At 42.8% G+C, this 12,817-nt stretch overlaps 1 protein-coding gene across 2 annotated transcripts in view; it reads left to right on the plus strand.

Moving 5' to 3' along the window:
- ppil2 (peptidylprolyl isomerase (cyclophilin)-like 2) overlaps positions 1-12,817 on the plus strand; it is a 488,471-nt gene that overhangs the window by 22,864 nt on the left and 452,790 nt on the right. For both annotated transcript variants that reach the window (XM_038793092.1, XM_038793083.1), the window contains exon 5: positions 1,309-1,360. In XM_038793092.1, coding sequence (XP_038649020.1) covers positions 1,309-1,360 — 52 coding nt within the window. The remainder of the gene's footprint in view (positions 1-1,308; positions 1,361-12,817) is intronic.

A 12,817-nucleotide genomic window follows, 5' to 3' on the forward strand; every position in this document is an offset into this window, starting at 1 on the left:
ACGTAGGCCAGGTTGGATAAAGATGGCTGATTTTCTTTTCTAAAGGACGTAGGTGAACTAAATGGGATTTTGTGAAAATCCGATGGTTTCATGGTCAACCTTTACTGAGATTTGCTTTTTATTCAAGAATTATTAAATTCCATCAGCTGCCATGTTGGATTTGAACTTGTGCCTCCAGAGTAATAGTCTGAGTCTCTGGATTACGAGCTGGATTGTGCTCTTTTTTTTTCTGAATGTGTCAATCGTCAGAGGGCAGCATGGTCGCATTGTGGATAGCACAATTGCTTCACAGCTCCAGGGTCCCAGGTTCGATTCCGGCTTGGGTCACTGTCTGTGCGGAGTCTGCACATCCTCCCCGTGTGGGTTTCCTCCGGGTGCTCCGGTTTCCTCCCACAGTCCAAAGATGTGCCGGTTAGGTGGATTGGCCATGCTAAATTGCCCTTAGTGTCCAAAATTGCCCTTAGTGTTGGGTGGGGTTACTGGGTTATGGGGATAGGGTGGAGGTGTTGACCTTGGGTAGGGTGCTCTTTCCAAGAGGCGGTGCAGACTTGATAGGCCGAATGGCCTCCTTCTGCACTGTAAATTCTATGATCCATGACACACGTTTAAACATTAAAGGGATGGGAATAGGAAGGGAAGGCCACATTCGTTGATTTTTGCAAAAAGGTTTAATAGATTTGCAATGCTGAAAATGCAAGACAAATGAAATTAAAAACAAATTGCCAGAAATATGTGGGCTATCGGGGTGAATCGGAAAGGAGAAAAGACAAGTTCATTTTCGGTTTACTAACCTTACCTCAGACTATTTTTAGATGCTGGTAAAGCTATTACCTCTTTGCAGGATTTTCTAAATTTATATTTTTAAACAAAAGACTTGTAGAATTGTTGACTGGAAAGCACTTTGAAATGTTCAATGGAAATAAGTTCAAGATGCCCTTCTGGAGAGAGGGAGAGAGAAGGGATTGAGCGGCATGGTGATAAAATCCACAAAGGTAGAATTCAAACTATTCCAAGTGGTGGACTTGGATCGTCCCCAAAAAAAAAGCCCATTCTTTAATGATTGCACCTTTTTAGAAAATTTGATATTGACCAGTTTTTCATTTTTATCAGAAGCAGCGTAATTTTGTTCTGAAATGAAGATAGGCAGGCAACATTATACTCAAATGTTTGGAATGGGAATCAATCAATGGGAACCTGAATTAGAGCTGGATATGTTGATCGCATAGTGAAATGGTTGCTAGTTCAGTGTGCCTTTTATGTGCTGGTATCTCTTTTTTTCCTGAAATTTTATGATCCATTTTTCCGTAGGAGTATTATGCCATGGATAAAGAAATTTGGAACCCATCCAACCACTGGAGAGGTAAAGATCTTCCACTACATGCCTTCTGCTTTTGATTCATTATGAGGGATATCTGTATTGACCTCAAATTTTACAATTGTATTAGAAGGGAAAGGATACTTGAGGGTAATGGGAATCCTTTCAACACAGATATTATGGAAATTATAATAAGAGATGGTGGACTTGTTGAAAAATTACTTTGTATTAATCTTCATTGTCGAGAAAGAAGATAATATACCTGACATTCAAGAACTGGAGCTCGATGACTTAGTATTAAAAATATCCTGGCACGAGCCCTGTTGCCTCACGGCGCCGAGGTCCCAGGTTCGATCCCGGCTCTGGGTCACTGTCCGTATGGAGTTTGCACATTCTCCCCGTGTTTGTGTGGGTTTCGCTCCCACGCCCAAAGATGTGCGGGCTCGGTGGATTGGCCATGCTAAATTGCCCCTTAATTGAAAAAATGAATTAGGTACACTAAATTTATTTAAAAATATATATCCTGGCACTAAGATTGACAGATTCCTCAAGGCCAGATGGTTTCTATCCCAGGGCTCATCAATAATTTTCCAGATTTTGGAATTGTCCACTCCTTGAATACTGCATCTGCTGACATTTTAATTTTCCGTGAGAAAGTCGACGAACGGCTGCCACCTCCGGGTGAACCCTAACATTGACCCTCTTGAGGCAAACTTTATTTTCTCGAGACTGAGAAACCCAGCCATGTCACTCACCCAGGTCTCTACACTTGGAGGGTGGGGGGCTGCGAGTCCCTCCACATTAACAAGATCCGTCTCCGGGCTACCAGGGAGGCAAAGGCCAAGACATCGGCCTCTTTCGCCCCTGAACTCCTGGATCTTCCGACACTTCAAAGATTGCTACCTCCAGACTTGGCACCACCTGTGTTTTTAGTACCGTGGACGTTGCCTTAGCAAAACCCTGCCAAAACTCTCTAAGCTTCAGGCATGCCCAAAACATGTGGACATGATTTGTTGGGCTTCCCGTGCACCTCGCACACCTATTGCCAGTGGAGTTCTATATATGAACAATTTTCTCCTCCGTGGGGAAACCTAGAAAAAGGGGACACAGCTGTAAAATCTCAACAAGGCCATTTGAAAGAGAATTTTGGAAACACTTACTTCACGCAAAGCGTGGTGGAAATGTAGAACACACTCCTACAAAATGCAGTAGAGATTAGCTTGTTAATGATTTTAAATGAATAGATCTATAGATTTTTCCTATCCAACGGTGTTGAGGAATATTTTTAAAAATGCAAAAAAAATGAAATGAGTGTTACTGGAATACTGAAAAGAAACAGTGCAGATAAACCCATTTATGTGCTGCATGTCTTATGGAAGGTATATATTGGTCAAATGCCAAAAATGATTTTGACAAGGCAGTTGCAGTTATGACACAAATCAGTCATGATCTCACTGAACAATGGACAGACTAATGGGGTGGAATGGCCTACCTCTTTTCCTATATTCCAATAAGTTTCACTTCAAAGGACATCTTAGATATATACCTATCTTAAATAAGTTTAATAAATTCGACAGCTGGTTTCCAAATGGCAGATTGGGTACCATCAAAGTTCAGGTCATAGACGTTGGCTATCCCTCAATTGTAGGATGATGTGTACTTGACGGAAAGGTATTTTGTTCTTCATTTATGGGATGTGGGTGTCAGTGGATTGGCCAGAATTTATTGCCCTTGAAAAGGTGGTGATAAGCTGCCTTCTTGAACCGCTGTAATCCATGTGTTGTAGGTACACCCACAGTGCTGTTAGGAAGCGAGTTCACGGATTTTGACCCAGCCACTGTGAAGGAACAGCAATATATTTCCAAGTCAGGATGGTGATTGGCTTGTTGGGGAAATTGCAGGTGGCGGCATTCCCAATAATCTGCTGCCTTTGTCCTTCTAGATGGTAGCAGTCATGGATTTGGAGGGACTTGTCTCAGGGGTCTTGGTGTTTTCCTGCAGTGCATCTTGTAAATCGTACATACTGCCACTCTGCATCAGTCGTGGAGTGAGCAAACTTTTGTGGATGGGTTGCCAATCAAGCAGGCTGCTTTGTCCTGGATGCTGTCAAGCTTCTTGATTCACAGCGCCAGGGTCCTAGGCTCGATTCCCGGCTTGGGTCACTGTCTGTGGGGAATCTGTATATTCTCCCCTTGAGTGTGTAGGTTTCCTCAGGTTGCTCCGGTTTCCTCCCACAAGTCCCGAAAGACGTGCTTGTTAGGTGAATTGGACATTCTGAATTCTCCCTCAGTGTATCCGAACAGGCACCGGGGTGTGGCGACTGGGGCTTTTCACAGTAACTTCATTGCAGTGTTAATGTAAGCCTATTTGTGACTATAATAACTATTAGTATTATTGTTGGAGCTATTATTGTTGGGGCCTCACGGTAGCATGGTGGTTAGCATCAATGCTTCACAGCTCCAGGGTCCCAGGTTCGATTCCCGGCTGGGTCACTGTCTATGTGGAGTCTGCACGTCCTCCCCGTGTGTGCGTGGGTTTCCTCCGGGTGCTCCGGTTTCCTCCCACAGTCCAAAGATGTGCGGGTTAGGTGGATTGGCCATGCTAAATTGCCCGTAGTGTAAGGTTAATGGGGGGATTGTTGGGTTACGGGTATAGGGTGGATACGTGGGTTTAAGTGGGGTGATCATTGTTCGGCACAACATCGAGGGCCGAAGGGCCTGTTCTGTGCTGTACTGTTCTATGTTCTATGTTCTATGGAGCTATACTCATCCAGGCAAGTGGTAAGTTTTCAATCACACTCCTAACTTGTGCGTTGTAGGTCACCGGTCTCAAGGTCTCATTTCAAGTTGACCAAAACCTTCCCATCATGCCTGCTATCAGTCATTTTAGCTACATTCTGTCATGGGTTCTGGAGTGCAGGATTTGCTGCCCGTTTTTCCTTTCTTACCACCGCTCTGTTTCTTCATCAAAACATTGTGACTCAAAATGTGACCAGCTTATTGTGAATAGGTTGTTGCCATTTTGAATGGTTGATAAAAAGCCCCTCCCAGTCATTGTTGTCAATGCTACCACGCTTAAAGGAGAGCTCAGAGTATGGTCGAAGCATTTTCTTTGTTCTCTGTTCTAACACTGCCACTTGCGAGTTGGGAAAACAGGATCCGTTGGGAAATATACTTTTTTTGGACACCCGGACACGGTGTCTAGTCCATCAAAGTGGATTTTTCAGGTGTTTTCCCTGATTTCTTGTAGAGTTGGCTTCAAAGAGGACACCAGTGTTTGTTTGATGATCCTCCTTGTGAATCTGGAGGATGCACCTGAGGTACTGTAATGGAATTTCTCTAGTGCTCCTATGTGTCACTGATGCACATTCCAAGTCTCGCTGCAATGCAGCAGTGTGATGACTGCCCTATATACTCGGACTTTTGTTGACTTGCGGAGGTCTTTGTTGTAAAACACTTGGCTGCCCTAATTTGTGGAAGGTTGAACTGGCACAGCTGATCTGGTATTGGATCTTCCTGTCAATGGTGGTCTTTTGAGAGAGGTGGCTGCCAAGGTATGGGAAGTGGTCAACATATTCCAGAGTGTCTCCTGAAACAAAAATCGGGAAACTTGAATATTCGCAACTGCACTTCTATTATCTCCCAGGCAACCTGGTCACATGATAATTATCTAAAAGCCAAACTTTGCCAAAAAATCAACTCCTGGAGAAACCTTGTTCTTAAAGGGGCCAATACCCCAATATAAAATATAGCTTTTTTAAAATGTGAGAAGCACATGGGTCATCACACCTGGTAGACTATATGATATGAGTAGTCCTCAGTAAGGGAACAATATGTGATTAGCGGTTGAAGGAAGGAAGAAATTCAAGTTACAAACAAAATATAAACAGCAGTAATTGTGAATATATTCACCCCTTTTGTTTCTGGGAAATGATGGGAAGACTGAACTTTACACAGATTTGAGGACGGGGGGGGGGGGGGCGTTGGCGTTATATTTAATGTTAAAATAATTCTAAATTGTGTTCTCTAATGGGCTTACCTGTTTTCTGAAAGATTTTGATTGTTTTTCATGAACAACGCCCAAACTTGATTCTCTGAAAGTAAAATAGATAAGAAATAAATGACTGTAAAACCTGGATGCTTAAAGTTGTTGTCATCCGAGGTACTTTAAAAGTCAAGATTTTTGGAATGATTCACATTAAAGAATTAACTGGCAATTATTCTCTGAAGGAAGTTGAAACACTGGATTAACGGAGTGAGGGCATTAAGGCATTTTCAATTTGTTTCCATACTTAGCTCTTGCCCATGTCTATGTGGTAGAACATGGCAAGTTAGTTCACCTTTTCCAGAATAGGAGATCCAGCGAACATGACCCTTGTTTTCTTCGTGTATGTGGGACAAACTATGGTTGGCCAGATTTGAAAAAAAAAAACATGTAAATGCATTCTTGAAAAATTTGCTACTTTCTCGTGTTAAATTAGTGAATTTGCATCTGTGCTCTGTTCTTATAAATTTGATCTAATTGATGTGGATAGACGGACTGTGGAGGGTTGGTTGTCATCCAATTCTGCAAAATAGTTCATTCAAGAGGAGCATGACTTCAACCCCCAAACTGGAAAAACATTGCATTTTCTCACTCCTATTTCTTGGCAGAGAGAATGTGCAGATGAGTTACTTCAGTATAAGGTCTCCATGTAATCTTCGAACAACTTGAGAGGTGAATGAACATGCCCTGGGTGAGGCAAATATCCCTCTCTCCTGCTCTCCCTCTCTCCTATAATCTCTGTGGAGAAGCGTGAGTGTATAATTTTGTGAGCTAGATCAGTTTATGGGTGAACTGCTCACAGGTTTTTATAAATGCTGCTCTGAAACAAATCATTAGGCTTTGCATCTGACTAACAGGTGTTGATCGTTGCTTTCTACTTCAGTTAATTACAGACCGTGTAACCTTTGAGGTACTAATTATCAGGAAAGACTAAATGTGCAGAAATCCTTCTCTCGGAAAAGCTTGAAATGGGATGAACTAATAGAGACCTTTTAAAATTATGAAGGAATTTAATGCAGTAGATGCTGAGAAAATGTTTTTGTTTTCATTTGTGGACTGTCTAAAACTCGGAGCTGTTGTGTTGAATGTGGGAAATTCAGCTATATTGTATTATATATATTTGGTGCAGTAAGGGTTGAAAACCTGGGTTAGCATGTGACTGCTGCAGGCATGTTTTTAAAAATACTGGTTTGAAAGACAGCTCGGCCTTTTGGAGACAGGTACAATAAAGCATCGTAAGCATTTGGGCTAATGGAATTTTGTTTATATTAAGAGGGTTCCCTGGGGACTAGATATCAGTAAGGTGATGTAGTTAATGGGAGGAGCCAGGGGCTGAAGCAATGTCTGCAGTTTAAAAAGTTTAGTTTTAGATTGGCATGTGCCCAGACAAGCAGCTGCTCTCAACGTAGGGAGGTTAGGCCTGTCTGTGGACAGACTAGCAATTTCTTTCAAAACAGTTCAGTTAAAGATTTGACTGGGACAGCCCAGAAGCAGCTGATTTAAAGACAGTGAGTTAAAGATTTGCCTGTGAACTGGATATGAGCTATTTCAAAGGCCAGTAATTTAAACAGTAAGTTGAGACAGGCAAGAATTTGCAGCTGGTTCGTGAAAGATCTCTCTTTCACAAAGTGGTTTATCCAATACATCTCTTTACAGCAAGTATTCCTGAGTCTACTAACTGTATTTAACAGTGGATTTTGTCCTGAGATGGCTGTTATTTGAGGGGAGATCAAGGTAGCAGTTTGGAGTTAGTGTGTCATGTAATTGTTAAGCATTGTTTAAGAGGTAATTGTAAGCTATTTTCTTGTCTCGTGTTAGAGATATTTTAATCCTATGCTAGTAATAAAGTTTGTTTTAATATACCGTATTCCTATTTGTGCAGGAAATCAGTCCTGGAGCGAGGTATCCTTTTCTCACAGTCTTCCAAAATTAAAATAAAATATTATGAGTTCTGTCTAGCATCCTGCCAACTGTTGGGGTCTGGTCTGGGATTATAATACCATAATAGAATATAGTTGGGAAGAATTAAAAATTTTTTTTTAGAGTACCCAATTAATTTTTTCCAAATAAGGGACAATTTAGCATGCCCAATTCACCTATCCTGCACATCTTTGGGTTGTGGGGATGGAACCCACGTAAACACGGGGAGAATGTGCAAACTCCACATGGACAGTGACCCAGAGCTGGTATCGAGCCTGGGACCTCGGCGCCGTGAGGCAGCAATGCTAACCACTGCGCCACCGTGCTGCCCAGTTGGGAAGAAATTTAATAGGAATTCAAGAAAAAATATTGACCCAGAGAGTTGTTACAATGTGGGATTTGTCAACACATGATGTATTGATGCATTTAAAGGGAAGCTAGAGAAGTACATGAGGGGGAATGGAGTAAAAGACTATGACGATAGGATTAGGTGAAGTAGCATGAGAGGAGAATGGTGTGCATCATTGACAGAGATCAGTTGGGTCAAATGATGTGTTTCATTGCTGTAAATTTTATATAATTCTGTGACCCCTATGAAACTATAATAAACCCGAAAGTATCAGTAAGTATTCTGATACACTACTGCCCAGTGTTTTCACCTCTTAAATCCATTTCCTTATTCTGGAAGAAGACTCATGAAGTTGATATAAAAGCAAAATACTGCAGATGTTGGAAATCTGAAATAAAAGCCGAAAATGCTAGAAATACAGAATAGGACAGGCAGCATCTGCAGGTGGAAGAAACTGTTTTGGTGAAATGTTAGTGACTTAAAATGTCAAATCTGTTTCTCTATCCACAGATGTTGCCTGATCTGAGCATTTCTAGCACTTTCTGCTTTTATTCCACAAGAAGCAGGGGTTGCAGGTTTTTCATTCGGATGAGAAAGCCAGATTTTGTGGTGTGAACGCTGGGTGCTAGTTCATGGGGGCTCACTGCCAGTGGGCCTGCTAGATTCTCAACTGAATCATGGAAGTGGCTGAAGCCTTGTCCCTGGTGACAGAACATACCAAAGTCTTTTACAGTCAATAAATTATCTTGAAAGACGATCACAGTTTTTTTTTAAACAGGTGTTGCAACCAAAATCAAGGCTGGTATGCTTCCACTTTGAAAAAAGCATTTAAAGGAAACTAATGATGTGAACACTCGAGTTCATGCCAAACGTTTGACACATAGAATCGTCAAATCCCTATAGGGCAGAAGGAGGCCACTCAGCCCATCGAGTCTGCACTGACCCTCCAAAAGAGTACCCTACCTTTGCCCCTCCCTTATCCTATCCCCGTACTGCCACCCAACCACATCTTCGGACACTAAGGGGCAATTTATCGTGGCCAATACACTACCAGTTAATGGGTGGCACGGTAGCACAGTAGATAGCGCTATTGCTTCACAGCTCCAGGGTCCCAGGTTCGATTCTCAGCTCGGGTCACTGTCTGTGTGTTGTCTGCACGTTCTCCCTGTGTCTGTGTGGGTTTCCTCCGGGTGCTCCAGTTTCCTCGCACAAGTCCCGAAAGACGTGCTGTTAAGTGAATTGGATATTCTGAATTCTCCGGAATGTGCCAACTAGGGGTTTTTCACATTAATCTAATTGCAGTGTTAATGCAAGCCTACTTGTGACAATAAAGATTATTATTATTATTAATAATCTGCACATCATTGGACTGTGGGAGGAAACCGGTGCACCCAGAAGAAACCCATGCAGACACTGGGCGAAAGTGAAAACTTCACATAGTCTCCCAATGCCGGGATTGAACCCGGGTCTCTGGTGCTGTGAGACAGCAGTGCTAACTACGATGCCACTATGCTGCTCATTGTACCATTGTGCCGCCCATGGCAAATATGGAATTCTCTAACTCAGTTCAAGTTATTGAAAGTAAGTCAGCTTCAGTGGGAGCACAATAGCCATTGGGTTAGGTTAGAAAATAAAAGGGCAGCACGATGGAGCTGTGGTTAGCACTGCAGTCTCACGGCGTCGAGGTCCCAGGCTCGATCCCGGCTCTGGGTCACTGTCCCTGTGGAGTTTGCACATTCTCCCCGTGTTTGCATGGGTTTCGCCCCCACAACCCAAAGATAGGCAAGGTAGGTGGATTGAACACGCTAAATTGCCCCTTAATTGGAAAAAATGAATTTGGTACTTTAAATTTATAAAAAAAAAGAAAAAAGGTTAGAAAATAAACAGAAATTTGTGTTCCTTCGGGGAGCCCAGCGAACCATGCCCATATGTTTTGGGCATGCCCGGCACTGGAGGAATTCTGGAATGGGGTAGCAAGGACGGTGTCGAGGGTGGTAGGATCCAGGGTCAAACCAGGCTGGGGACTCGTGATATTTGGGATTGGGGTGGAGCCGGGAGTGCAGGAGGCGAAAGAGGCCGGTGTTTTGGCCTTTGCGTCCCTAGTAGCCTGGCGGAGGATCTTGTTGCAATGGAAAGATGCGAGACCCCCAAGCGCGGAGACCTGGATCAATGACATGGCGGGATTCATTAAGCTGGAGAAGGTCAAATTCGCCCTGAGGGGGTCGGTACAGGGGTTCTTTAGGAGGTGGCAGCCTTTCCTTGACTTTCTGGCTCAACGATAGGGAACTAGGTCAGCAGCAACAACCCGGGGGGGGGGGGGGGGGGGGGGGGGGGGAGGTTTCAGGGGGGTATTGTTTATGTTAATTTAATTATTGATAATTTATTTTGTTGTTTATTAGGTTTAGTGGGGGGGGGTTCTTTATATGCGTTGTTATGGGTGCCGGGGGGTGATTATTATTATTATTATTGTTCTGTTGCTAAACATTTTCCAAAAAATTTCAATAAAAATTATTTAAAAAAAAAAGAAATTTGTGTTCCAAATACTGAATTGTATCAGCTGTGATACAGCTGTAGTACAGTGCAATCAGCTGGACCTTAAGCTGTGTTGCCCCAGTAATACTCAAATCAAAACAGCACAGCATTAGTTGTAGAACCCAGAGGACAGTATCAGCTGTGGTTCACTTGTGACACTTTACTATCAGCTGGAGTGTGCTTAGTGCATCCACAGTACTGTAATGTATCTTTTGGACTATGCTTTAGTACCTGCAGTACTGCACTGTGGTATAACACAGCTGTACTCTTGCTGATGCAACACTGTTGGGGGTCAGTTTAGCCCAGTTGGCTGGACAGGGGCTGGTTCGGATGTAGAGCAAGGTCCACAGCGTGGGTTCAATTCCTCTACCAGCTGAAGTTATTCATGAAGGCCCTGCCTTCTCAACTGTGCCCCTACCTGAGGTGTGGTGATACTCAGGATACCCCCTCTCCATGGCAACTTTATTGTTTACAGTTGGTGTACTACGGTTGGTCGTTACAGCACTGCCAGTGATCCTGGGCTCATATTTCAGTTAGACTGTGTTTAATGAAAATTCAGCAACATTATTCACCTGCATTTTGAATAATACCATTACAATAATTAAGCTGATTTTCCCAGCGCAGGAGTGTGTTTCAAAAGAAATTAGGAGTTCTTACGACAGCATAGTATTTCTCAATTTTCCCACAACTGTCTCATGAGGTTTGTGTAAATTTCCCACGACTCGTTATGCAGAACTCTCCAAGGGAACACATGCAGTATCTGGTTGCACAGCAGTGGTAAGTAGCCTGGGAGGAAACTAGATCAGGGAGAGGCAGCAAAGAATCAAACAGTTCGAAAATGGAATTGTATCACTAGATCAGTTAAGTTAATGAAAGAATATCACGTCAACCGTAGAGTGCTCTGGTTGGATTGCGTCTTGAAAATGGCATCTCATAACAAGACCCAGGTGGGGCACTCAAATGGTGAATGAGATGCAGAGAACCAATGACTCTAAAATCTGTCATGAAAGAAAAGAGTGGAGAAGCTGCAGCTCTTAGTGTTGGAAGGATTGGCAGAGGAAAAAACCTTTGCAGTACCTGTTTGATGTTGAAGAGCACAGAGCAAATCCATTAAAGTCCTATATAAGATCTTAGAATAATGCAAAAGCTCTCACTGAATATTGAGGGGGAGCTGTTGTGCAGTGGCAATGTCACTGGCTTAGTAATCCACAGACCCAGGATAATGCTTTGGGGACACTGGTCCAAATCCCACCATGGCAGCTGGTGGAATTTGAATTCAAGTCATACATCTGGAATGAAAAACTAATCTCAGTAATGGTGACCATGAAACCATTTTGAATTTTTACAAAAATCCACCTGGTTTGCTATTGTCCTTTAGCAAAATAAATCTGCTGTCCTTACCAGGTCTGACTTATTTGTGACTCCAGACTACAGCACTGTAGTTGATTCTTAAATGACCTCTTAAATGGACTAGTAAGCCACTCAGCCTTTGTAGCTGTTTCATACAACTGTTAAAAGGTATTAAAGTGGACAGAGCACCCGGCATCAACCTTGGCACTGGAAATGACAATGGCACACCCAGACAGTTGATCGTCCAAAGTCTTCCTTACATCCAGGGGATTGTGCCAAACTTGGGAGAGCTGACCCACAAACTTGTCCAACAACAATGTGACATAGTCATATTCTCCAATTGAACGGTCCAATGTCCCAGACAACACCATCTTTAGGCCTGTGCAGCTGGTCACAACAATAAAGATTGAGTTTTCCTGGGAGCCCTCAACATTGACTCTGGGCCCCATAAGGTTCCATGGCACCAAGTCAAACATGAACAAGGAAAACTGCTGATTACCGTCCCTCAGCTGAGTCAATACTGTTGAACACAACTTGGCGGAAAGCCTGAAGGTGACATGGTCAGAGAATGTAGCCAGGGTGGGGTCTTCAATGCCCATCACTAAGAATGGCTCAGTAACACAACTACTCACAGCTGAAAGAGTCTTAAAGGACGTAGCTGCTCGACTGGTTCTGAGGCAGGTCGCAGGGAATCAGTAAGATGGAAAAACCTACTCTACTTTGTCCTCACCAGTCTACCAGTTGCAGATGCATATGTCCATTATGGTATTGGTAGAAGTGACCACCGCACAGTCCTTGTGGAAAACAAGTCCTGTCTTCACATTGGGGATACTGTCACAAGCATGTAAAAGGCATTTTCTCTAAGTGGTCCATGTGCTAAAGATTTGTGTGTGTTTATTTGTAGGCCCTTTTTAACTTGCGAGTGGTTTGATTCCAAGATAACCAGCGAAGCTTTAGTCTAAAACAAGTTAACTCATAGTTTATTACAACACAATGCTATAAGTTACTTAAATAGAATTTATAAAAAGTTGCTAGCTCAGTGCACACAAAAATTTAATCAAATTACAATAAAAGATACATGTAAAGATTGCATTCAGTTCAGTTGTTTAACAAATTGTTGCAGGCCTGTAACTTGCAGCTGAAATGTTGGTAGTCTGGAGTGAAAGATTGAAGTTGAATATTTATGTTCGTACCTGTGATGGCTCCTGTAGTTGAATAATCAGAAGTTGCCTTTGTAGGCAGACTGCAGATTTTGGAAAAGAGAAGGTTTCTTGTTCATTAGTTCTGTAGTTGCGACATTTCAAATA

The sequence above is a fragment of the Scyliorhinus canicula genome, chromosome 1, assembly GCF_902713615.1.
Source record: "Scyliorhinus canicula chromosome 1, sScyCan1.1, whole genome shotgun sequence".
Taxonomy (NCBI): Eukaryota; Metazoa; Chordata; class Chondrichthyes; order Carcharhiniformes; family Scyliorhinidae; genus Scyliorhinus; species Scyliorhinus canicula.